General features: G+C 46.7%; 2 protein-coding genes across 2 annotated transcripts; both read right to left on the minus strand.

The window, feature by feature from the left end:
* Positions 1 to 1907: 1907 nt before the first annotated feature.
* Positions 1908 to 7345, minus strand: LOC127342275 (uncharacterized). The gene is made up of 9 exons (XM_051368212.2): positions 6139 to 7345; positions 5497 to 5733; positions 5333 to 5401; positions 5164 to 5250; positions 4630 to 4716; positions 4483 to 4545; positions 4146 to 4382; positions 4009 to 4060; positions 1908 to 2340 (listed from the first exon to the last, which is right to left on the minus strand). Exons 1-9 carry the CDS (start codon positions 6784 to 6786, stop codon positions 2330 to 2332), a joined length of 1491 nt encoding a protein of 496 aa, XP_051224172.1. The 5' UTR covers positions 6787 to 7345; the 3' UTR covers positions 1908 to 2329.
* Positions 7346 to 8057: 712 nt separating this feature from the next.
* LOC139837980 (uncharacterized mitochondrial protein AtMg00810-like) lies at positions 8058 to 8673 on the minus strand. The gene is made up of 2 exons (XM_071827321.1): positions 8578 to 8673; positions 8058 to 8519 (listed from the first exon to the last, which is right to left on the minus strand). Exons 1-2 carry the CDS (start codon positions 8671 to 8673, stop codon positions 8058 to 8060), a joined length of 558 nt encoding a protein of 185 aa, XP_071683422.1.
* Between the last annotated feature and the right edge of the window lie 14226 nt (positions 8674 to 22899).

The following is a 22899-nucleotide window of genomic DNA, read 5'->3' on the forward strand; positions in this document are numbered from 1 at the left end:
CACTTCCTCTAAGTCTCCGCTTGGAAGAGGCGGCCTTTGTTGCTTGTCTCATGTGCCCTTAGTACAGAGGTGGCCTGCAATGACGTGCCCTGTTGGCATGCTCGGGATGAGCTCGCCAAGGATTGTACCACCACATATATTTGCTTTGCTTTCTCTTCCAAATTCTGATGGTGCCATGTTGCTTGTTGTGGTGGTTAAGAGCGGCATCTCTAGCTATGTTTTGATAATTATGTCTAAGTTGGCTTGTGAAAGTAATTGAATTGTTTCAATAATTATGCCTAAGTTGGCTTCTGAAAGCAATTCAATTAAGTTGTTTTGGTTTGTGAAAGTAACTGAATTGTTTCAATAATTATGCCTAAATTGGTTTCTGAAAGTAAATTAAGTTAGGTTATTCAGTTTTTTTTAACAACCCCTGGTCATGCAATCTACAAATAAATGACAAGTAACTTTTATGCATTTTTCAGTACAACAACCCCTGGTCATGCAAGCTACAAATAAATTATATGGTTGCATTCTTCCAGACCAGCCGTTCGCGTTGATGGCAGCATGATCAATGAAGCAAAATGTTATTCCTACATCGATGCTACAACACATGTACAAAGTCAGATAATACACATGCTTTGTATTCAGAAATTACAGTAGTCGAAGCTACCTTCTTCTTGAAAACATGTTCTTGAACTTCATCTTTTATGTTAGTACAATATTAATATTTTATCGCACAAAAGATACGTCCAATAACTATTACTAGCATGCTTGATTCCGGGGAGCCTCAATTTTGTGTCACATCTGCTTATTTTTTCCTATTTTGTGCACATTGATATATGGATACAACATGCTCAAGTTTTGTTCTACTATGTCATGATATTGCACCTGGGAGTTAAAGTTCTTGCACTTGTACTTCTCTGCCATCCATGATTTTTTCAAGTCAGTATACACTTCCATTTTTTTATGTTGCCACAGGTATGTTACTAAGTTGTACCTATGTAATCTACTAAGATGCTTCCTGGATGTAAAGAAGTGTGTTCCTTTCCTAGTGCCCCAGCTTTGTTACCAAATGTGTTTTCAGCAAAGATCTAGTTGCACAGAATTTTGTTCGCACTATCTACTAGAACTGTGTATCCGGAGTTTCTACTTGAACTTGTACCTGAGAATTTTCCTCCTGTTTATTCTAAATAATATGCTTTCTTCTACTCCATGGAAGCTACATCAGATCTATTTTTACCTGAGTGGGGATTTAACGTCAGAAAATAACTTACCAACTATATTAGAAACTATGGTAGAAACTAGTAGTGCAAAGTTGTGATTCTTAGTACTATGAAGTTGTTGCTAAGTGAGTAATATCAAACTGAATTGGGTACAAAATATTCAAAAAATATAGTGTAAGCAACTCAGTATACAAAGTTGTTTTGCCACAATACTAAAGTTGTTTTGAATTTTTTTTGTTGAAACATACACAAATGAGATTTACTTTTGAAGATATCGCCGCGAGAAGGCCAACGGTGAAAACGGAACACAGTTCCGACAAACGGTCTAAAAGTTATGACTTTTTAAAGTTATATTAGGCTCTTTCTACGTACTTTCCATTTTTGGGGTGAAGGCTAGTTAGAACAAACGGGCCTCCGATTGCTACCTAGACACGTCCTAAAAAAAAGGCTGTAGAGGGCTGGGATTGCCATTGGTACCACAGAATTTGTGCAACTGGTGAGGAATCAGTTTGGGATTGTCACTGATATATCACCGAAATTGGTCAATCGGTGATGAATTAGCTTTGTAGTGCAACCGATTTGTACTTATGGATGTATGTACTGGGACAATACTCCCTCCTTCGAATAAATGCACTTCTAACTCTTCCATTAAGTCGATTTTATAAATTGGATGAACTTTATTGAAAAGAACAACGACATATATGAGATCACATCGGTATAATATGAAATTATATCTCATGAAGGATCTATTGGTACCATAAATGTTGTTAAATTTACCCATAAAGTTGGTCAAATTGTAAGACGTTTGACTTAGGATAGGTGGTAAAAGTACACTGAATTGATGATGGAGGAAGTATATTTTTGCTTCCGAAAAGGGGTATCCCAACATTTGAGTCGATTGATTCATGTAGCCATGAAACACGGCAAGTTTCCATGGCAACTCAATATCACATATTGATGGCCTTCGCAGCAGGGACTCCCGAAGTCGTCCTAGTTGCAATACAAGTCATGTATGATACATCAGGTTGTGTCATTCATGTTCAGGAAGAACCATCATTAAGATTGATGCCTACTATCATATGCAAAATGATCCAGAGTTCAGCTCAGGCACAAAAGGCGGCATTTCATCCGTGCCCTGTGCACAAACAAAACATTAGGTAAAAAATCAACCCATCCAAGTGTTGTACAAATAAAAAAGCAGGAAGCTATCCAAAATCTGCTGGCACAATAATGTTTCCCAAGAAGAAACATGCACGCGGATGATCCTCCCTCCCACTGAATGCTTGCACACAGGTGGGAAGATAGATGCCCTTGCTCATCCTTTAATACTGTAACCTATCTCAAGGTATCTATTTAAGTAATCCCTGATTTCAAGGGTTATTATATCTAAACCACACACGAGCATATTGCTCAGCTAAATCGAGATGTTACAGACTTCAAATGTAACCTGCTCAGCTAAATCCTACCGTAAATAATAATAAATATATGTTTTAAACTAAACAGGTGTGCTTATGTCTTTCCCCATGAAAATTAGGTAATTCTTTGTCGGTTTTAAATATTTGGTCATTGTTCATCTAGCGCAAAAAAATGAAGTTCGTCTTAGTCAACCAAGAATTTCTTAGATTGTTAATACAGATCTAAAAAGTGGTTATCCATAAGATGTGCATCTTGTGCAGCATTATGTCCTGTTTGTACTCATAGTTCAAATATATGTGAAATCATGGATGTATCTTTAACGCCAGATTGACGGCTCAGCGTCGAACTCAGCCGGCTGAGAGTTAGCACAACCGTAAGCTAAATCTTCAACATAAATGAAAAAAAAGTACCATGAAAAAAATGGAAAAATGTAAGCAATACATAAACAAAATGGATGTCTTGAGAAAAAAGATGTAGAAGAACCATGTTAGAACATCAAGGCTTGGGATAGCTGATGCGACCAGACCACGCAGGGCCAGGGGACCTTGCGGACAGTATCCTGGTGCCGTGCAGGCAGCAGGTCAGGAATGCGAAAAGTACCAGGGATTTGGCCAGATGAGATTTCATTATTAACTCTTTAACTTCTAAGCAACGAGTGCATTGTTAGGCCGAGAACCTAAGATGTCAATACAAAGATAGAAAATTTAACATCTAAATCCTGAACATTTAAGAAAATTTAAAAAGAATTGAATTGCATGCCAACTAAGCTTACATTCTAATTTATAAAGCCTCTTGATACTCTTGCCAACCCAAACAGCTATGGGCCGATGAATGTGGGAACACAATAAATGTTGATAATTGATATGTCTAGCACCGTAAAGCATCTATGGATGGCATTGAGTATGTTTCGAAATCCAAAAAAGAAAATACACCAAAAATAGCATGCTCAGGCTGTTCATAGTGGGGAGTAACATAAGGTGGTGTCATGCATAAGTTACTAGTCCATGTTACTACCTTCATAGTGGAAAGTAACTTAGAGATGGTATCATGCAAAGCCTCATTTATTAGTTTGTAGACTCATTTTATCTTGGGGTGTGTGATGTTATGGTAACATAGCTAGTTACCACCTCCCTCTTTTTTTCATTTATTGCTATGCCATGTCACCAAAACACCTTGAAATGTGTGATGTTACTACCTAAGTTACTCCCACTATGAGCAGTCTCGTGACTACACCGAAGGTATAATCTTTCACCCAACTACCATGCACAGATGATAAATAACAAAGCAACAGACAAAACTAAATGACGAAGCATAAATTTCACGTGTTCTTCTCCAAAGCACAAAGCTGGTCACATGGTAGAAGTCAATGCACGAGCATATCGTGTACCTGGAGATGCTTGGTTAGATGCTACCATGCCAGCAGTAGTATCATGTTGGGTCTACAAAAGAAAAGTTTTATACTTCATTGCCGTTTGTGATATACAGGCAGTACTAACTATTAACACGAGGGGAATTGAATATTACCTTTGCACGTATCCATGCAATAGAATGTCCAAGTGCATCAGCCATTGTGTTCATGGTCCCAAAAGGGCGTATCAGAAGAGCCTTTCCATCCAACACTTCATTGACCAACACTTGGCAACATCCAGGTCCAAGTGCCTTGCCCCCAACCATTGTAGATGGTAAACATGTTTGAACAGTAGCCTTGGCTACTGGACGATGTGGTCGTACACATGAAATTAAAATAACCCGTTCCCCACCCTAAAAATATGACAAAAGCGAAGATTATTGGACGCTAAGATTAAAGTACGGAAATAAATTTGTGCATGTCTCTTGTGTACTAAAATATTACAACCATTACCTCCACATTCATATGATGGGAAAGGTCTTGATGTCCTCGTCCTGCTACCTTCCTGTCATCAGCCTATACCCGAGGAAACTTGGCAAGTTCACGAAATGAAAATGTGCAAACAAGCGTACGTATTACAAAAGCAAAGGAAGGTCGTACATGATGCAAAATCTGGCTTTCAGCATCCATCTTCTCTTTCCTAGCAAGATGCATCCTTTTCTGTGCCAATATCACCTTTCCTGATAACTGTAAAAAAATAAGAAACAAATGAAAAATCCGCTCACGAAAATAGGAGTATACCTAGCGGAAATCAAAGTTTCCGTGAAAAAGCGATAACCAAGAAGAAGTCCTGGAGTGATTTTAGCTTTCAATAAGTTTTAGGTTTGTCCAGATCCTCCACGACACCAATTCAAAGATTTCCATGAACAATTAGTGTTGCCATGTGGATTTGGCTGCATGAGTAGTTGATGCAAGTGTCACTTATGCGCTGGATATTGAGCTGCACCAACAGGCAGTACTAGAAGGGTGTTGAAAAAGGAGGTGAGATCTACATCCTCAGGATTAGGGCAATCAAATGATTTTTTTTTCAAACATTTAATTAATTCTCATTTTCTTTAACTAAACCATTTCAATAAATATGTTCCTATAAACACGCTTCTACATGGTAAAGAAATATAGTGGAAAGACACCAACATTTTTGGGAGGCCGATACTTAGAGGTAACCTCCTTATTATTCCCACAGGCCAATTTCTTTTGCACCGGTATCTTCCTTTGATTTACCTACACCCCAAAAATACATTGATGATACAGACAGCAAAAACAAATAGGTAATGCATTCTGAAAAAAGCAAAAAGTATATTACATTGTGTGAAGATGGCTTTTCAGCCACAACTGACTGAGGAGCACTCTCCGCAGATTCACATCTTATATCCTATTAAAATATGTGAACAAAATACAGTATATTCATTATATATGTGTATATAGATCAAACAATTAGTACCTAAAGATGAGTTATTCACTTTATACCTTTGGTGGCCCAGAAGCAATAATGGCTTGTTTCAGTTTTCCCAGTTCATGATCCATTCTTGCCCATTGCTCCTGGGCAACAGCCAATTGCTTCTGGGCAACATCACGTGCGCCAAGAGCTTTGTCCAGGCGATCTAAATAAAGTAAACTGTGATTTTGTGCTCTGAGCTTTGCTGGCGGATGCTTATTGTATGGGCACTGCCATCCTTTAGGCACTTGGATTTTTTGCATCATTGCCTACATTAGTTCAAAAAGAAAATTTTCAGGTCTATTGATGCTAAGTAGCAAGATCATGAAAGACTAAATTGGTAGGCTTATTTTAAAATCAAATGGGTAATACACTAAACTCAATGAACTAGCGTCATGTGCAATTCTGTTGAACCCAAAAGGAGATGGTACAGAAATACTATTACTACATAGCTGTACTCTGAAATTGATGTACATTTTTGCAAAAATGTATGAGGTCAGGTCCGGAAGTTGTTTTCCAACACACCAAAGTAGGGTAAATTGATTATGTGCATTCATTGTATGGTCATTTGCCACTGAGAGGGCTAACAAAATTAATGGTTCACCCAAGCAAATTAATTATGTGGACTTACAGCCACAATTATCATTCTGTAATATAAAAAGGTGAGGCCTTACCGATTCCGTGATAGCCTGGGTGAGCTCTTCCCTTAGGCAACTGATCTTGGCATTTAGTGTATGTGCCTTGACATCGTCAATTCCCATGAGCAATTTCTCCAAGACCGGAGGATCGGGGATAATATGCACCACCTCGTGAGCAAGGCAAGGATAGATCTGACGCATTTCATCGAACGTCTTGTACACCTTTGGCTCAGGGTTGGTGCCCCAGACATTCTGGGAGAGGTGGTAGAGGCGGCACAAATGTTCTTCTGCAGGGACAACGCCCTTGACGGCGCCGTCGTCGTGCTGGCGCTTCAGGCTGCGCACCTTACGTCGGAGCTCCTTCCGGCCGAAACCCTTGCTGTCGAGGCGGCCATCCAGGGAGTCAAAGAGCTCCCTGGTTCTTGGCAGCTTGCCCTGCTCAGCCTGTCGATGCGCCGCCATGGCCTCGAGTATCCGGACCTCGTCGCTGGGTGTCCACACGTGCTCGAGAGGGAGAGGATTCTTGTTGGCGTCAGCCAACGGCGATATCGTCTTATTCCTTTTCTTGTCCGTCTGTGGCGGATTGGCCAATGGTGAAATCTTCCTCTTGTGCTCCGGTGACCGAAGGCGCTTGGCTGATGGCGCAGGCTTGGCCTTCGCCGGCTCCGGCTCTGTTGGCGCCATCGTCGATCGTTTCTTCTGGGTTAGGTTTGGATTTGGAAGAAATATCCGGTCGTTTCCTGGCCCTTTGCAAATTTTGCACTTACACGTCCGCCCACCTGCAGCCTAATTCCACATCTTCTTTTCCACCAACGCCTCTACCTGCTTGATTTGGGGAGGATAAGCTGCAGTTTCCAATCGTCACGGCCATTCCATGGTAATACTGCGGGAGGGTGGGATCCTCGGAGCAGGACGGAAGCGAGTGGGCCGGCGACCTTGACGACGACGAACGGACGGCGGTGGCGGACGCTGTAGGAGGAGCGGAAGAAGGGCGGGCGGGCGGAGTTCCTCCGCCGGCTGCTGCGGACGACTTGATGGAGGCGCGGGGCTGGACTGGGCGAAGGGGCCGGAGCTGCGACGGCGAGCTTGGTGCTGGGGTGGCCGGCGAGGTCACGGGGGAACCGAGAGATTGGTGAGAGGGGCGGCGGCGTGGTCTATGCTAATTGCTAATTCCTATAGGCCGCTAAACCTGAGCTGAGAATGGTTCCGTAGAAAAGGGATTGCAACATGATTGATTGAGTGCATATACCGTTACATATATATAGGCCACGTTCCTCGACTATACAAGGAAGGAGACGGATCCAACATAAATACAGAAGATATATATCATTACACATAATTACATAAGATATGTATCAATAATTCAATATATGTATCTCAACACCCCCGCAGTCGAGTCGCTAGAGCCGACGCAAAGACTGGACCGAAACTCCTCAAAAGATGCCGTAGGAAGTCCCTTGGTCATAATGTCCGCAAACTGCTGAGAGGTAGGCACATGGAGCACACGGATATGGCCAAGGGCCACCTGTTCGCGAACAAAGTGGATATCCAGCTTGATATGCTTGGTGCGGCGGTGATGAACAGGGTTGGCGGAGAGGTAGACATTGAAAATGTTGTTGCAGTATACCACGGTGGCCTTGTTGATGGGACACGAGAGCTCTCCGAGAACCTGGCGAAGCTAGAAGACTTCGGTGACGGCGTTGGCCACAACCCGGTATTCTGCCTCGGCACTAGAGCGAGAAACCGTGGGCTGTCGCTTGGATGACCAGGATATGAGAGACAATCCAAGGTAGACGCAGTAGCCAGACGTGGAGCGCCTCGTGTCGGGGCAGCCAACCCAATCGGCGTCCGAATAGGCGACGATGTCCAGGGCGGTGGAGGCGTGTAGAGAGAGCCCGAGGCCGAGAGTGCCGCAGATATAGCGAAGAATCCGCTTCACCGCAGTCCAATGGGAGTCACGTGAGGCGTGCATATGGAGGCACACCTGCTGAATGGTACTGCAACTCCGGACGGGTCAGAGTGAGGTACTGCAAGGCACCGACGATGGAGCGGTAAGAGGACGCGTCCGACGCCAGTGTCCCATCCGTGGTGGAGAGCTTGGCCTCCGTGTCAACGGGGGTGGCCGCGGGTTTGCAGTTAAGCATACCAGCGCGATCAAGAAGCTCGTGGGCGTAATTGCGCTGATGAAGGAAGAAGCCATCGGCACGGCGGACAACCTCGATGCCGAGGAAGTAGTGTAGAGGCCCCAAGTCCTTCAGGGCGAATTCAGCACGGAGACGGTCAGTGAGCTGTCGTAGAAGGTCCGCGGTGGAGGCCGTCAGGATGATGTCGTCGACGTAGAGAAGCAGGTACGCGGTGGTCGAGCCCTGGCGGTACACGAACAACGATGCATCAGAGAGAGTGGAGCGGAAGGTGAGCTGATGAAGAAACGATGCAATGCTTGAGCCCATATAATGAGCGCGAGAGAAGGCACACGTGGTCGGGGTGGGCACTGTCGATGAAGCTGGTAGGCTGCTGATAGAAGACCTGCCCCTCAAGGTGGCCGTGGAGGAAGGCATTGGAGACGTCCATCTGATGCACCGGCCAACTACGAGGGACCGCAAGCTGGAGGACGGTGCGAATCGTCCTGGGTTTGACAACCGGGGCGAAGGTGTCGGTGAAGTCAACGCCGGCACGCTGGCGAAAGCCGCGAACCACCCAGCGGGCCTTATGACGGTCAAGAGTGCCGTCCGGATGGAACTTGTGCTTGAAGACCCACTTGCTGGTGATGACGTTGGCATGGCGGGGGCGCGGAACGAGCTGTCAAGTCTGGTTGCGTTGTAGAGCGTCAAACTCCTCCTGCATGGCGGTGAACCGGTGAGGGTCACGGAGAGCCGCTTGGGTAGAGGCGGGTAGCGGGGACGGCGTGGAGGTCGACGGCGTGGAAGTCGACGCGGGGCATGCATACTCGTTCGGAGGGTACCGAGTGCTCGGACGAGAAATGCACGCGCGCGGGTGATGGGCCCCGCAACAGGGGGCGGAGGCGGTGGCGGCGCGTCCGTAGAGGCATCACCCGAGCTCGAGGGCGACGCGGTCGATGCGGGGGCGCCCGAGGCAAGGCTCGAGGGCGAGGTTGCCGACGCGGTGGCGCTCGAGACAAGGCTCGAGGGCGAGGCGGTCGGTGTCGGAGTCGATGCAGTGGCGCCCGAGGCGAGGCTGAAGGGCGATGGTGGCGGAGTCGATGGTGGTGCAGAGGCGCCCGAGGCCGAGCTTGAGGGTGCCATGGGAGGCGACAGAGGGGCGCCCGAGGTGGAACTCGAGGGCGCTGAAGGGGGCGCTGCCGGGGCAGGGGGCGCTGCCAGAGCCGGAGGGCGGCACCGTGTGACATCAGCCGCGACGGAGGGAGAGGGCGTCACCTGGTCCTGTGCAAATGAGAAACAATGCTCATCAAAGTACACGTGCCGGGATGCGATGACGCGGTGGGAGACCGGATCATAGCAGCGGCAACCTTTTGTGTTAGCGGAGTAACCGAGGAAGAGACACGGGATGGAACGAGGGGCGAGCTTGTGAGGGGCGGTGGCGGCGGTGCTAGGATAGCAGCGACAATCGAAGATGCGAAAACCGTCATAGGATGGTGGTGAACCGAAGAGAATATGGTGGGGTGTGTAGTTCCAGCGGCTGCGACACAGGCGTAGGTTAATAAGGAGGGTGGCGGTGGCTAAGGCGTCCGGCCAGAAGGAGGGTGGGATGTGGGCATGAAATAGGAGGGTGCGAACAGTGTCGTTAATGGTGCGAAGGATACGCTCGGCTCTACCATTTTGCTAGGAGGTGTAGGGGCAAGTAAGCCGGAAGATGGTGCCGTGAGAGGAAAGGAGGGCGCGGATGGTGGTGTTGTCAAATTCCTTGCCGTTTTCGGTTTGAAGAGCGTGAATGGGGCGACCGAACTGGGTGGAGACGTGTAACATCCCAAAAATTTCAAAACAAAGACAATGAATTTCCCTATTTCCAAATTTTGGAACCAACAAAAACTTTTATTAAATTAAGTTTGATACATAGTGAACTTGCTTAATTCTTGTGCTATTGCCCTGATTACTTGTTAAAGTATTTTGAAATGATCTTAAACCCTAAACCTCACACCTCCTTTTACCATCCAAGTTAAAATAAAATAAAAAGAATTTAAATAAGAAAAGGGCATATGTGCCTATGGCTATTTTTGTAAATCTTCACCCTAGGCCTTTCTACTTTGATTAGAGGTTTGGAAAAAACCTTCATACACCTTACCTAGTACTTATCAAACCAAATCCAAGTTGAAACAAAAGAAAATAAAAAGAAACTAAAAATGCCATAGAGGCATATGAGAGCAAATAGCAAATTTGTGAATTTGAGGATCTTGACCCTAAGACTTGTGGTGAATGGTTGGATCACTCCTCTATACCATTTCAACACTCAACAACATCAATTGGGTCAAGCCAAGTCAACTCAAAAAGAAAATGCAACATATGCATAGAGGCATATGTGACACATAGCCAATTTACCCAAACCTTGACCTATGCATTCATACCTTACCCAAATGGTGTGAAACCATCTCTAAACCTAATCTAACACTAAATTGACCCTCAACCTTGCCCAAGTAAAGCAAGGGGAACAAATTACAAGAATAAGGAAAATTGACATATCACCTCTTATGTGTTATGGCCATTTTTGCAAATCTTTGAGCTAGACCTTTTGGAATGGTTTCAATGGTTTGGAAATGTTCCTAAACTAATAAGAATCACTTTGGAGTCAAGTAAAATCAAATCAAATAGAGAGAAATGAAATAGTGAGAAAATTCCATTTTCCCTCACATACACTTTGGCCATTTATGCAAAACTCCAATCAAGGCCACCATTGCTTGCTCCCTTGGTTGTGAAACACTTTGATATCAATTACAAACTCAAATGCATCAAAGAAACCAGAATCAAATCAAAGAAAATTGCAAATCCAACTTACATATGATAATTGTCATATGACCACTTTATAATATCTTCACCACTTTGCACCCATGGTTATTACTTTTCTTAAACCAACCTTGGTCAACACTTGCCACCTCATCCAAGACCATGTAAAGATGAACCACTTTGCTGTTGACCACCAGTGCTGACTTTGACCAGGTTGACCAGAAATGAATTGACAAGTTGAGACATTAAAACAAAGAGAAGATCAACCCCCATTTTGAAAACTTGCAAACCATCACCAAATTGACCACCACCACCACCATTCTACCTCTCTGAATATATGAATGAGATCCACCAAAAAGATTTCCAAAATTTGACAAAAATCTTCATGCGGCCATTTCATCAAACAGTTGACAGGCAACAATCTGGTTTCAACACACACCCTTTTACCCTGCAGATTAAAGCCTAAACCCCTTTAGTTCCTTGATGATCATTGCTCTCCTAGGTCCCCTGCATCAGTACCAGTCCTTGCCCTGCTGATTAAAGTGAGGAGAAAGCCAGAACATCACCACACCGTACCCATGCCAACCCTCATGCCACTCATGGTTTCCCTTCTTCTCTGATCAGCACCACCATGTCAGCCACCTCTCTCTTTCCCTCCTGAACACGATGGTACCATCGCTGACTCGAAGCAAGCACGGCATTGGCCAGAACGTGACACACCCAGGACGCCCAGGACACTCCAGAGCGCGCCCAGACATGTCACTGGACGCGCCAGTGCACGCCTTCGCCCCGTCAGCCTCGTCCTCCCCTCGCCTTCTCCTCTTGCACGCGCCATCACCGTACCACCAGCTACCTCCTAGACATCCTCGAATGCACGCGGGAGACCCGTCGCCGTCGCCATGATCAATGCCATTGCCACCAGTACTGTCCCCGTCGCGCCGTGTTTTTGAGCTGTCCCCTCCTCCTTTCTCTGAGCCAGCTACACGTTGAGAAGCGCCTAGACGTCGCCTACCTCCTGCACCCCCTACCTTGCCCCTTCGCGCCCTGGAGCGCCATTGCCGTCGACGACCTCTACGGCACCCTCGCAGCACTCCCCCACCCTATAAAAGGAGAGCCCCCGCGCTTGAATCCTTCACACCAACAAGCTCCTCTCCTCTCCCTGATCCTCCTCAACCCCTTCCCCTCCTCAATTAGCCCCCATTTCGCCAGAATTGGATCGAAATCCTCCGCGCTAGTAGCTCATCGCCGTCGCCGATTCCGTCCACCTCAAGCTCCGCCGCGGCTACCAGTCGACTCCCCATCGTCGACAACATCGTCCAGCATCATCGCCGCCCCTCGCCGGAGCCTCAGCTCGCCACCGACCCCCTACCTCCGCCGCAGCAGCAACCCCCTCTCGTCGACGTAGACGGAGCCTGTCAGCCGTCTGATCTTCATCTAATCGAACGGCTCCAGTTGAAAGGTACCGCTTCGGGTGAGTTGAGTCGCTGATCACTGGGTCCCACTGTCAGCTGGCCCGCAGCGTTAGTTGGGCTGGCCCCTTTGCTTTTTAAATCTTTCGGCCCATCTACTTCCCGCCTAGCCCACTTAGCGATTTTCAAATTAATATGATTCAGTAAATTTTTAATACTGGTATGTACAATATTTTGAATATTTTCAAATCTACAAGTCCAAATTTAGTAAATCAAATTGTTCCAGAATCCTTATGAATTTGTCTAACCAATCCCACTGGATTCACCCTCATAGCTGGTGTAGATTTTGAATGGTAAAAATAAAAAGTCAGATACTTTTCAGTTTTCAAATAAATATTAAAAATCAACCCTTTTGAATTTTGAGGTGATTCCACCTCTCATAATTCACATTTCACAAACTCTAATTTACTATGGAAAAATATGATATGGGTTCTGTACATGATCATGGGCTAGAAGCAAAATATTGGCTATGTAGTCAAACTAGCTCATTTAAACCATTTCAAATATTAGGAATTTAAATCTATGAGGTGTAGAACCTCATTTAAATCATTTTCTCAAGTGTTATGAAGTAATGTGATGACCTCTAGTGCCTGGTCTCATACTTGCTCACTTGTGGAACTTAAATCAAAATAGTATTTAAATTACAATGGTTATTTAAATCACATGAGATGATGAATCTCATTTAAATCACTTTTCTCAAATAATAGGTGTGAAGTGTTGAACTTGGTCAACATGTGATCATACATGGTTAATTGAGAAGATTAAATCTTAAGAAGATTCAATGAGAGGAGATTATTTCTCCAAAAAACTAAATAGAAACCCTAATTCCAATTTCAATGAGAGGAAATTATTTTCCTAATACTAAGTAAGAAACCCTAGCATAATTTGTGAACAAATGTTAAGTAGTGATGCTAGATAAATTGTGTGAGCCAATAAGGCAAATTAAGTCTACTTAAGTGTTGTTTGGTGATTGTATCCTCGTATTCGTTTATAGACGCTAGTACCGGAGACTATCAAGAGGAAGAGGTCTTGTACCAAGAGGAAGAAGAAGAAAACTTTGATTACCTCACCAATCAAGGCAAGCTAGACTAATGCAAGCTATTTTGTTGCAAGCTATTACCAATGCAATATAGATTTGTGCAAAGCTCTACAAGAGCAAGGCACCATTACACTTTACTTTATGATCCTATCCCAGTTTTTACTTTACAAGCTTTATTGGATTTTATTTATCAAAGTTACTTTTTGATTTATGATTCACTTGGTTTAGTTATGGAGTAGTACAAGAGCATCACACTTAGCCTAGAAAGCTATAAGCTACTTAGCACCCCTCATAACTAGTTGCTAGTGCTAAAGATTAAAAGTGACTACTCTAGTTGGGAACTTGTGAATTGAAGTGATTTTGAAAACCTTGGAATGATGAGTCATTCTATTGAGAGATTTTGAAGGTGAATATGATTGGTGAATGACTTGGTGCATTTTACCAAAACTGATGGTTGGGTTCGGATGCGATACCATTCCAATTTTACAAGTACCCCCACAATACCCGAATCTGGGTAAGGCTTAACTGGAAACTTATGTACTTTAGTATGGGTTCCCTCTGAACAAGCGTCATAGGGGTTATGCCGAGGCTGCCTCCATTGAATATGAAATGACGTGAACTGAGGTGAATGTCCTACCCAAGCCCTGTGCAGTTCCCGGGTTGACGGTTTGTTTTCACCGGGAGGCCAAGCTCATGGGGAGAGGTGCCTATACTAGAGTATGTAAATGAAAGGTTAGGATTGGTAGTTCGCGTACTGCGTATGATAAATCAGGGCCAGTTACCCCTGACGAACTATTGCAATTGTTGTGGCACAAGTGTACAACCTCTGCAGAGTTTAACCTATTCGAATAGCCGCGTCCGCGGTCATGGACAGTTGGAAATGCCATACTGTTTCGTCATCAGAATTTTTCTAAAAATATGAATGGTGACTTGTGACTTGAATTGAAAGGTGACTTTGACTTTGAATCACAACTGAGTTGTGGGAATGACACTAATGTTCCCACTTGAGTTAGGCAAATGAAGACGTTTTGTTTATTAAAGTGCTCATGAAATAAAACTGGCTTTAAGCAAATGAAACTAGAGCTTAGAACCCCCTTATAGTTGATAGTATTTACCTTAGTATTAGTTTGCGAGTACTTTAAAGTACTCATGGCTGTGTCCCTGGCTATTCAAATGGCCAGACTATGAAGAGGAGTATCAGAACCCGGAAGAAGGACAGCAGGACGTCTACGACAACTAGGATCACTCCTGACGTTAACAGTTGCCTGTGGAATAGATGAACTACTACTACACTATTTCGCGTCCGCTATGTGTTATGTAATTGATCAATAGAACTTCTATTATTGTAATGAGACTGGATCATGTGATCCTTTATTTGTAAGACGATTATGGTATGTAATGAATGATGTGTTGTGATATCAATCTATTATGTCTCGCAAAAACAATATTCCTGGGATTGCGAGGAATGGCATAATAGGCATCTGGACTTAAAAATCCGGGTGTTAACAAGACGTAGGCGTAGAAAGCGGTGAGGGTAGAGGCGACATCTTATTTCCTACGGAGGGGAAAAGTCCACACGAAATGAGAAAAATCATCTAAAATCACAAGATAGTAAATACGACCAGTATTACTAGGAATAGGAGATGTCCATACATCACTGTGAATAAGCTGAAACGGAAATTACGCAATTGTGGAGGAACTATTAAAGGGGAGCCTAACATGTTTGCCCACACGACATGCATCACAAGAATGAGCAGCCGTTTTATTACAAGAGAAGGAAAAATCCCTCATTATTTGGCGGAGCGAGGCGGAGCTAGGGTGGCCGAGACGGGCATGCCAGAGGTCGACGCCGGCGGAGAGGGCCCTGGGTGCAACGCACGACGAAGGAGACGGCTGGACAAGGAACATGTCGCCGGGACTCTCACAGTGGTGCAGAACCATCCGGTTACGGGCGTCCTTTACAGAAAAACCAAACTCGTCAAATTCCAAAGTTACATAATTGTCACGGGAAATAGTTTTAACGGATACTAAATTCTGAATGAGATGGGGGGGGGGGGGAAACTAGAACATTGTTGAGAGACAAAGGTTTAGAGGTAGAAGGAAAATTAGTGGAACCAATGTGAGAGATGGGGAGACCAGCACCGTTACCGACGATGATGCGAGAATGTGTGGAAGTCGGAGATGAAGTGGAGAGGTTACCCGGGTGAGCAGCCATGTGGGCGGAGGCACCAGTGTCCATGAAGCAGTCACCGTCACCATTGTAGGCGCCCGACGGAGGCACAAACTGAAGGACGGTGTAGAGAGCAGGATCCCAGGGAGCCGTCGGGGCCTGCGGGGGGGGAGGGGCGTAGGGCGGTAGGCCTTCGTAGGTGGGGGCGTATGGCAGGATGCTCGGGGCCGGCTGCGGTGAGGCAAAGAAGGCCTGGTGCGGGCGCGAACCAAGGATGCCGGGGGCGGGGGGGGCCGGACCGGCATGGTGTAGGCGTGCACGACCCCCATCCAGGGGTTGTGACCCCGCTCCATGGCGACATTGGCTGCGGGTAGCCGGGGCGCGGACCACCTCCTCCGTTGCCGCCGTTGGTGCGGCCGCCTCCGCGGCCACGACGGCGGTTGCGGCGGCCGCCACCTCCTTCCTGCTGATGAACGGGCGCCGCGGGCGCCGGGGCCGGGGCGATCCCCGAGGCAAGCGCGGAGTGGACGACGCGGGCGCGGACTCCCTTCAGCCGATGTTCCTCAAGCTTGAGGTAGTCGACCGCCTGCTCGAAGGTGGGGTTGGTCATGAGGGTGAGGTTGGAGGCGGCGTTGCCGAGTTCCTCGTTGAGGCTGACGGTGAGGGTGGAGAGGAGGAGCCCATCGCCGATGCGGAACCCGAGGTCCTGCAGATAGTCGGAGATGGCCTTGAGACGAAGGCAACAGGCGTCTAGGGTCTGATCGTCCTGGGGCGTGCCGAAGAATTCCTGCTGCAAGAAAACAACGCGTTGAAGTTTGTTGTTAGTGAAGAGGCAGTTGATCGTCAACCACACCGTGCAGGCATCATCGCCCTCGCGAACGACGGTCTTGAAGATGTCCGGCGAGACGGTGAGGAAGAGCTAGCGGATGATGGTGGCGTCGATCGCCATCCAATCGATGTCGCGGGAGAGAAGGTCGGCGGTGCCATCAACGTGATCCCGAAGGTTGTACTCGCAGAAGAGGAGGTAGTAGTAGGTTTTCCAGGCGTGGTAGTTAGGCTCGGTGAGGGAGAGTTTGACGGGGATGTGGTCGGTGATGGGCACGATGCGGAGGTGGGCGGGGTTGGGGACGGGGAGGCCGGAGGAGGGGAAGGAGGAGGCGAATGGGTTGGAGGTGTTCGAGACGGAGGCCATGGCGGCGCTGCTTGGGGGAGGGCGGCGCAACGTAGGGGGTTTGGGAGGGCCGGCGGCGGCTAGGAGAAGGAGGGAAGGCGGCCGACTAGGATCGGGGAAGCTCTGATACCATGTAGAAAGGGATTGCAACTCACAATGTATTGATTGAGTGCATATACCATTACATGTATAGACCATGTCCTCGACTATAGAAGGAAGGAGGCGGACCCAACATAAATACGGAAGATATGTATCGCTACACATAATTACACAAGATATGTATCAAGATATGTATCTCAATGGTTCTCGTTTAACCGGACTTCCTCCAGTCAGGCTTCTTTGGTTCGGTTGTCAATGGGCTCTCACTCACAAAACAATTTAGTTCAGTTTGGTGACCCTTTTTACAAAAAAAGCACAGACCGACCCTCTGGCCAAACTATTTCACTACACTAACCCTTTCCTGTGGCGCCCATAGAAGCGGCGCCACATAGACATATGTGGCGCACATGCGAACGGTGCCACAGATCCAGGCCGATGTGGCACGGTCGACGCTGCCATGAATTGCCCATTTCCCCGACAACACCATTGCCAGAGCCCACCCTATCCACCAGACCGACGCCATGGGGAAGAAATGCTAGCCGTTCCGCAAGATAAGAACGACCACGAGGCTAGTGGCTCGTGGTCCGGCAAGAAGCCACGGGTCAGGAGGTACGTCCGCATCGAGTTCGCGCGCCGCCTTTCGGGGGAAAAACGGACGGTGATATGGTCGGACGCAAACCTTCTTGGAGGAGGCTGGTACCTCAACTCCAGGAGCGTGCCGGTCCCCCTGTGAGGCTGTGACGCGCGAGGGTCGAGAGCGCCGGGACGAGGTGCGCAGCCGCCGAGCGATCTTGCCGGCCGATCTCCGAGAAGATCCGGCGTACACGCTCAACTCCTGCAACTGGATCTCGTTCGGGACGTGGGAGCTCGACGCGCGCCGCCGCGCTGGCTACCTCGGCGACCTCGACTACTTCGACCGCGAGATCGCCGTGAAAGAAGAGGAGAGCGGCGACGAGGACGCGGACGAGGACGAGCAGGCGGAGCGCGCAGACTACGACCATAACGCCGACGGGCCGGCGTAGGATCCGGAGACCCAGCCGTCGGACATTACCGAGGAGGAGGCCATTACCATGGCACTGGCCAATAGCGAGCTCAACGAGCTCGCTATGTGGGACGCGCTCGCAATCCAGCTCCGCGAGTCGGCGCTCGCGCAGGGGAGGCCGGCGACTCCTCTGGCCACGCCGACGCATTCCAACGACGGAGCGTCGGCTGCTGCTCCGGCCTGGGATCCGTGGCCACCTTCACCACAGCCTCCTGCGCAGACGACGGCCTGGCCGCAGTTGTCGCAGCCTGCCCTTCCTCCTCCACCGCTGGCGTACCAGCTTCCATGGTCGACGCCGGAGTTCATCGACCTAGTCACCGACGATGAGCAGTAGCCATTAGCTAGGTTTTAGCCTGCCTTTATGGCCTTTTAAAAGTATTTTTATGTTTTTTTATTAATGTAAATTATGACTTATATAAATGAGAAAAAATGCATCGTGCCATTGGAGCCACCCCGATGGAAACGCACGCGCGGTCGATTTCGACGACGTGTCCGTTTGGGCGTCCGAAATACGTCGCTCCGCTGGAGATGTCCTTAGAGCATGTTTAATAGAAGAGTCCACTGCCGGCTCTATAGTAGTGCCATGTCACCTAAAGTCTTCGTAAGAGTACACTCATACAATAGGCTGGCTATAGATTAGCTATAAGAGGTGGCTATAGCATTAATTGCTTGGATATGAGAAGGCACATGATTGGCAGAGAAGCCCTCACACCGGCTGCATGGAGGCTCTTGCCCCTTGTTTGGTGTGCTACAACCCGACTATAGATATAGAGCCCGCTCTATTCTCTCTTTTTGCTTCTCACTTTTCCAGCTAGGATTTTGATGACATGAAACACACTATAGCCAGCTGACTAAGTTTTATTGTATTTGCTCTTAGATTTAACGTCCCATCAGCTGCCACTGACATGAACCCGAGGGGTACGACAAAGACCGACATTGGAACCCATGCGGTGATCCCAAGTTTTGGGATGAAAATCGCAGGTTTGACCTTCGACTATCAACATTGGCACGTATTTTGATGGCTTTGTCTAAGACTAGTGTACTTATCACTGGTTGGTCAATTGTCATAGGGGAAGCCAATTTGTTTGACATTGATGTTTGAGTTTGTTTGCTATTGTCGGATAATCAGAATATATGTCTTTGTGTATTAATCCGATGCAGATGCCTGGGTGATCCTCTTTTCAAAACTTCATATTCCCGGTTCTTGCTTCAATATGAACTGCCATGAGAGTCCAGTTCGTGTTGGTCATTTTACAGTCTACCAAGAAATGGTTATTTTCCAGTCAACGTGTTTGAAATCAACAGAAATGCGGTTGCGAAGAAGTTTACGCGAAATTTAGGTCTAAAGAAAAAATGCACACAGAAGCTCATGCGAATTTAGGATTAGCAACTTAAAAATTAATAATTTTATAATTATCTGAAAAATGTACGCCCTCTCTTAGCCTCTTAAAATGTTCTGTAACGTGTTTGCTTTAGATAAAATTTAGCTAATAAGATGGATTTTTTACCGGTTCTACCAAGATTTTCTCTCCTACACCAGGAAAACTAGATGTTCTGCGACGTGTTGCTGTGGATTTATCTCAGTTTTCCGTATGTCTTCTGTATGTATAGGATCTGCAAAATCCCCAGGGAAGCTGCTCCATGCATGTCTCAAACTATGGAGAAGAGGAGGTGTGAATACAACTAGCCTTCCTACATCTTTGCAGAAAAACGTGCATAAATAAAAAAGGATAAGTGAATTTCACTTTTTACCATGTAGTTGTGTATTTGTGACACATATTACCCCATTTTGTGGAACTTTTACTAAAATATCTCATTTTGGAGACTTTAAACATGGTTTAGTCTCAATTTAGCATTTCTCATATTATTGTTAGATAGGATAGTCATAATACAACCATGTGGAGCGACAACACATGTAAATCTCCTCATGTACGATTATGTCTAAACTTCTTTAATTCATATGTTATATTCCTCACTATCGTCATGTTATTTTTAGATCTTAATCATCACCTAACACCTTGCGCAATGGATATACATTAGAAAACAAGGATCCAATTTTTTTTACAATGGGTAATCTGCACGAATTTTCATTCGGTAGGGTAATTAGTGTCACAAATGTATAACTAGGGGTAAAATGTGAAATTCACTAAAAAAGGATTGAAAAACCCAAGGGTATAAATCTATACTATTGAGGAGCAAGGAGAACACAGACGGATTTAGATTTACGTTGGAAATGCCTTACTGCCAAGTTGAAGAGTATTTAATGATTTCCTCTCCCTTTTCATGTATAAATTTGACAGATTCGTCTATTCAGAAGGTTTTACGAGTGCAATGACCTCGTTTGGCTGCGGTGGCAACTGAATAATGGCCAAGAAGAGACGTTGTTAGGCAAATCGCCACAGCCAACATCTTATATGAACTCAAAGGGTTGTTCAAAGTGCTTCATTTCTTCTCTGATGACTGGAGGTGGAACAATTTCTGACAAGACTCTTATCCAAGAGCACATCTACGCCTTCTATAGAGACTTGTTAGGTTCGGTGTCTCCGCGGTGCTGTGGTCTTTCCCCTCTTGCCTGGGAGGGGCTACCCAGGGTAAACCATGCGGAGAACCTTAACCTCGCCCTGACCTTCTCCGAAGCTGAATTATCCGAGATTGTCCAGTCTATGAAAACGGACACGGCACCGGGGCCTGATGGTTTTCCTGTGGCTTTCTTCCAGAAATACTGGCCGCTTGTGAAACATGGGTTCTCCATATTCTGAACGATTTCATCCTTGGGAGGATTGACATCGCTCGTCTCAACTATGGGGTGTTATCCCTAATCCCCAAAGTGCCGGGCGCGGACAAGATCTCTCAGTTTAGACCCATAGCTCTCAGCAATGTGATTTTCAAGATTGTTTCCAAAGCCTTTGCGCTCAAAATCGACCCCATTGCGCACAGAGTCATCAGCACTAACCAAACTGCTTTCATCAAGGGGAGGTTCATCCTGGACGGTGCTCTGGCTCTCCAAGAGATTATTCACGAGCTTAAACGCAAGAAGCTGGGGGCATCTTGCTGAAAATCGATTTCAAAAAAGCGTATGATAGAGTTAATTGGGACTTCATGGTAGAAGTGCTGCATGCGAAAGGGTTCGACGCTAGGGCAGTCCACAAGATTATGCAGCTTGTCTCGGGCGGCCACACTGCCATATCCATCAATGGGGAGGTAGGCCCTTCTTTTTGCAACAAAAGGGGTTTGCGTCAAAGGGACCCGCTCTCCCCTCTGCTTTTTAACTTCATGGCGGAGGCCATTTCGATTATGCTATCCAAGGCATGCGCCACCGGCCACATCGAGGGAGTGGTGCCTCACTTGGTTCCAGGGGGAATCTCTCACTTGCAGTATGCAGACGACACCCTTATTCTGATCCAATACAACGAACACCAGATTCGCAACCTGAAGTTTCTGCTCATGTGCTTTGAAGAAATGTCGGGGCCCAAGATTAATTATCATAAAAGCGAGGTTATAGTTATGGGTCAACCTCCAGAGATCATGCAAAAGGTTGCAGATATGCTCAATTGCAAACTTAGAGAATTTCCTTTTATTTACCTAGGGCTACCTATCTCTGATCGTAAGCTTACCATGGATCAATGGTTGTTTCTTGTCCAGAAGCTGGGCTCCAGGATTGAATCTTGGCTTGGGAGGTTTCTTTCCTCGGGAGGAAGACTCATCCTGTCCAACTCTTGCTTGGCCAGACTTCCTATGTTCGCGATGGGTTTGTTTGTGCTTCAGGATGGGGTTCATGCGAAGTTTGACTCTCACCGTGCCCGGTTCTTTTGGGAAGGAGCCGGGACGAAACGCAAATACCATCTAGTTAACTGGCCGGCTGTCTGTAGACCCAAGGAAGCAGGCGGGTTGGGTATCATTAACTCCAAGAAGATGAATACGACGCTTATGTTAAAATGGGTTTAGAAGCTTTACCAAGAAGATAACTCGCTCTGGGCGCAAGTTATGTCCGCCAAATATGCTGAAGCCAGGGACATCTTTTCAGGCACGAGCTGAGGGGGCTCGCCGTTCTAGAAAGCGTTACACAAAATCAAACACCTTTTCAAGTTAGGAGCTAGACACCAGGTCCGTGATGGTAGGCGTACTCAGTTCTCGCTTGATGCTTGGGCAGGTCCTACACCCCTCAGAGACCAGTTTCCGACGCTTTTCAATATCTGCGACTTCCCCAATATCTCGGTCGAGGTGGCCTGCTGCCCGGATAGGGGGATCCGATTCCGCAGAACCTTTAACCAGCTGGCCTCGGACGAATGGAGACGTTTGCAGACGATCCTCGTTAACACCATCATGTGCCAGGGGCAGGACGCTATCTCCTGGAGGCTGGACCCTTCAGGAGCCTACTCGGTGAGCTCCATGTACAACAAGCTGTCCCAAGGCGCCTCGGTGGCTCACTTCAAAGAGATTTGGGCTGCCAAGCTGCCTCTCAAAATCAAGATCTTCTCCTGGCAGTTAGCTCTTGACCGCCTTCCATCGAGTGATCTTATCGCCCATCGACATGGCCCATCCTCTGGGCGTTGTGCTTTATGCAACCAAGCTGAGAATGTCAATCATATCTTCTTCGCTTGCTCCCCTGCCCGTTTCATGTGGAGTGTGATCCGCCAGCTTCTTGGGTGCAGCTGGTCACCTTCTTCGTTTGCACAATTCTTTGCGATTTTAACTAATCTGGCTGGGAGGCCACGCCGTTTGCTTTGGCTTTTGTTTGTGGCTAAAAGTTGGGCACTTTGGCTAATTCGTAATAAGCTTACCATTGAATCTAAGTTAATTCGACGACCGGCTGACATTATTTTCAAAACCATCATTTTCTTGCAGCTTTGGCTTCCATCAGCAAAACCTCAAGACAGGCCAAGCATCCAGG

Source organism: Lolium perenne, chromosome 3, assembly GCF_019359855.2.
Source record: "Lolium perenne isolate Kyuss_39 chromosome 3, Kyuss_2.0, whole genome shotgun sequence".
Classification (NCBI taxonomy): Eukaryota; Viridiplantae; Streptophyta; class Magnoliopsida; order Poales; family Poaceae; genus Lolium; species Lolium perenne.

What these genes read in the sequence shown, in the direction of transcription:
- LOC127342275 (XM_051368212.2), bottom strand. Translation starts at nt 6,786, where the DNA reads ATGGCGCCAACAGAGCCGGAGCCGGCGAAGGCCAAGCCTGCGCCATCA. An exon ending in AGTATCGGCCTCCCAAAAAT is followed by an intron (nt 4,717 to 5,163) that starts GTTGGTGTCTTT and finishes ATTTTTTTACAG; the next exon opens with TTATCAGGAAAGGTGATATT. An exon ending in TTGCATGGATACGTGCAAAG is followed by an intron (nt 4,061 to 4,145) that starts GTAATATTCAAT and finishes TTTCTTTTGTAG; the next exon opens with ACCCAACATGATACTACTGC.
- LOC139837980 (XM_071827321.1), bottom strand. Translation starts at nt 8,673, where the DNA reads ATGGACGTCTCCAATGCCTTCCTCCACGGCCACCTTGAGGGGCAGGTC. An exon ending in ACAGTGCCCACCCCGACCAC is followed by an intron (nt 8,520 to 8,577) that starts GTGTGCCTTCTC and finishes TTTCTTCATCAG; the next exon opens with CTCACCTTCCGCTCCACTCT.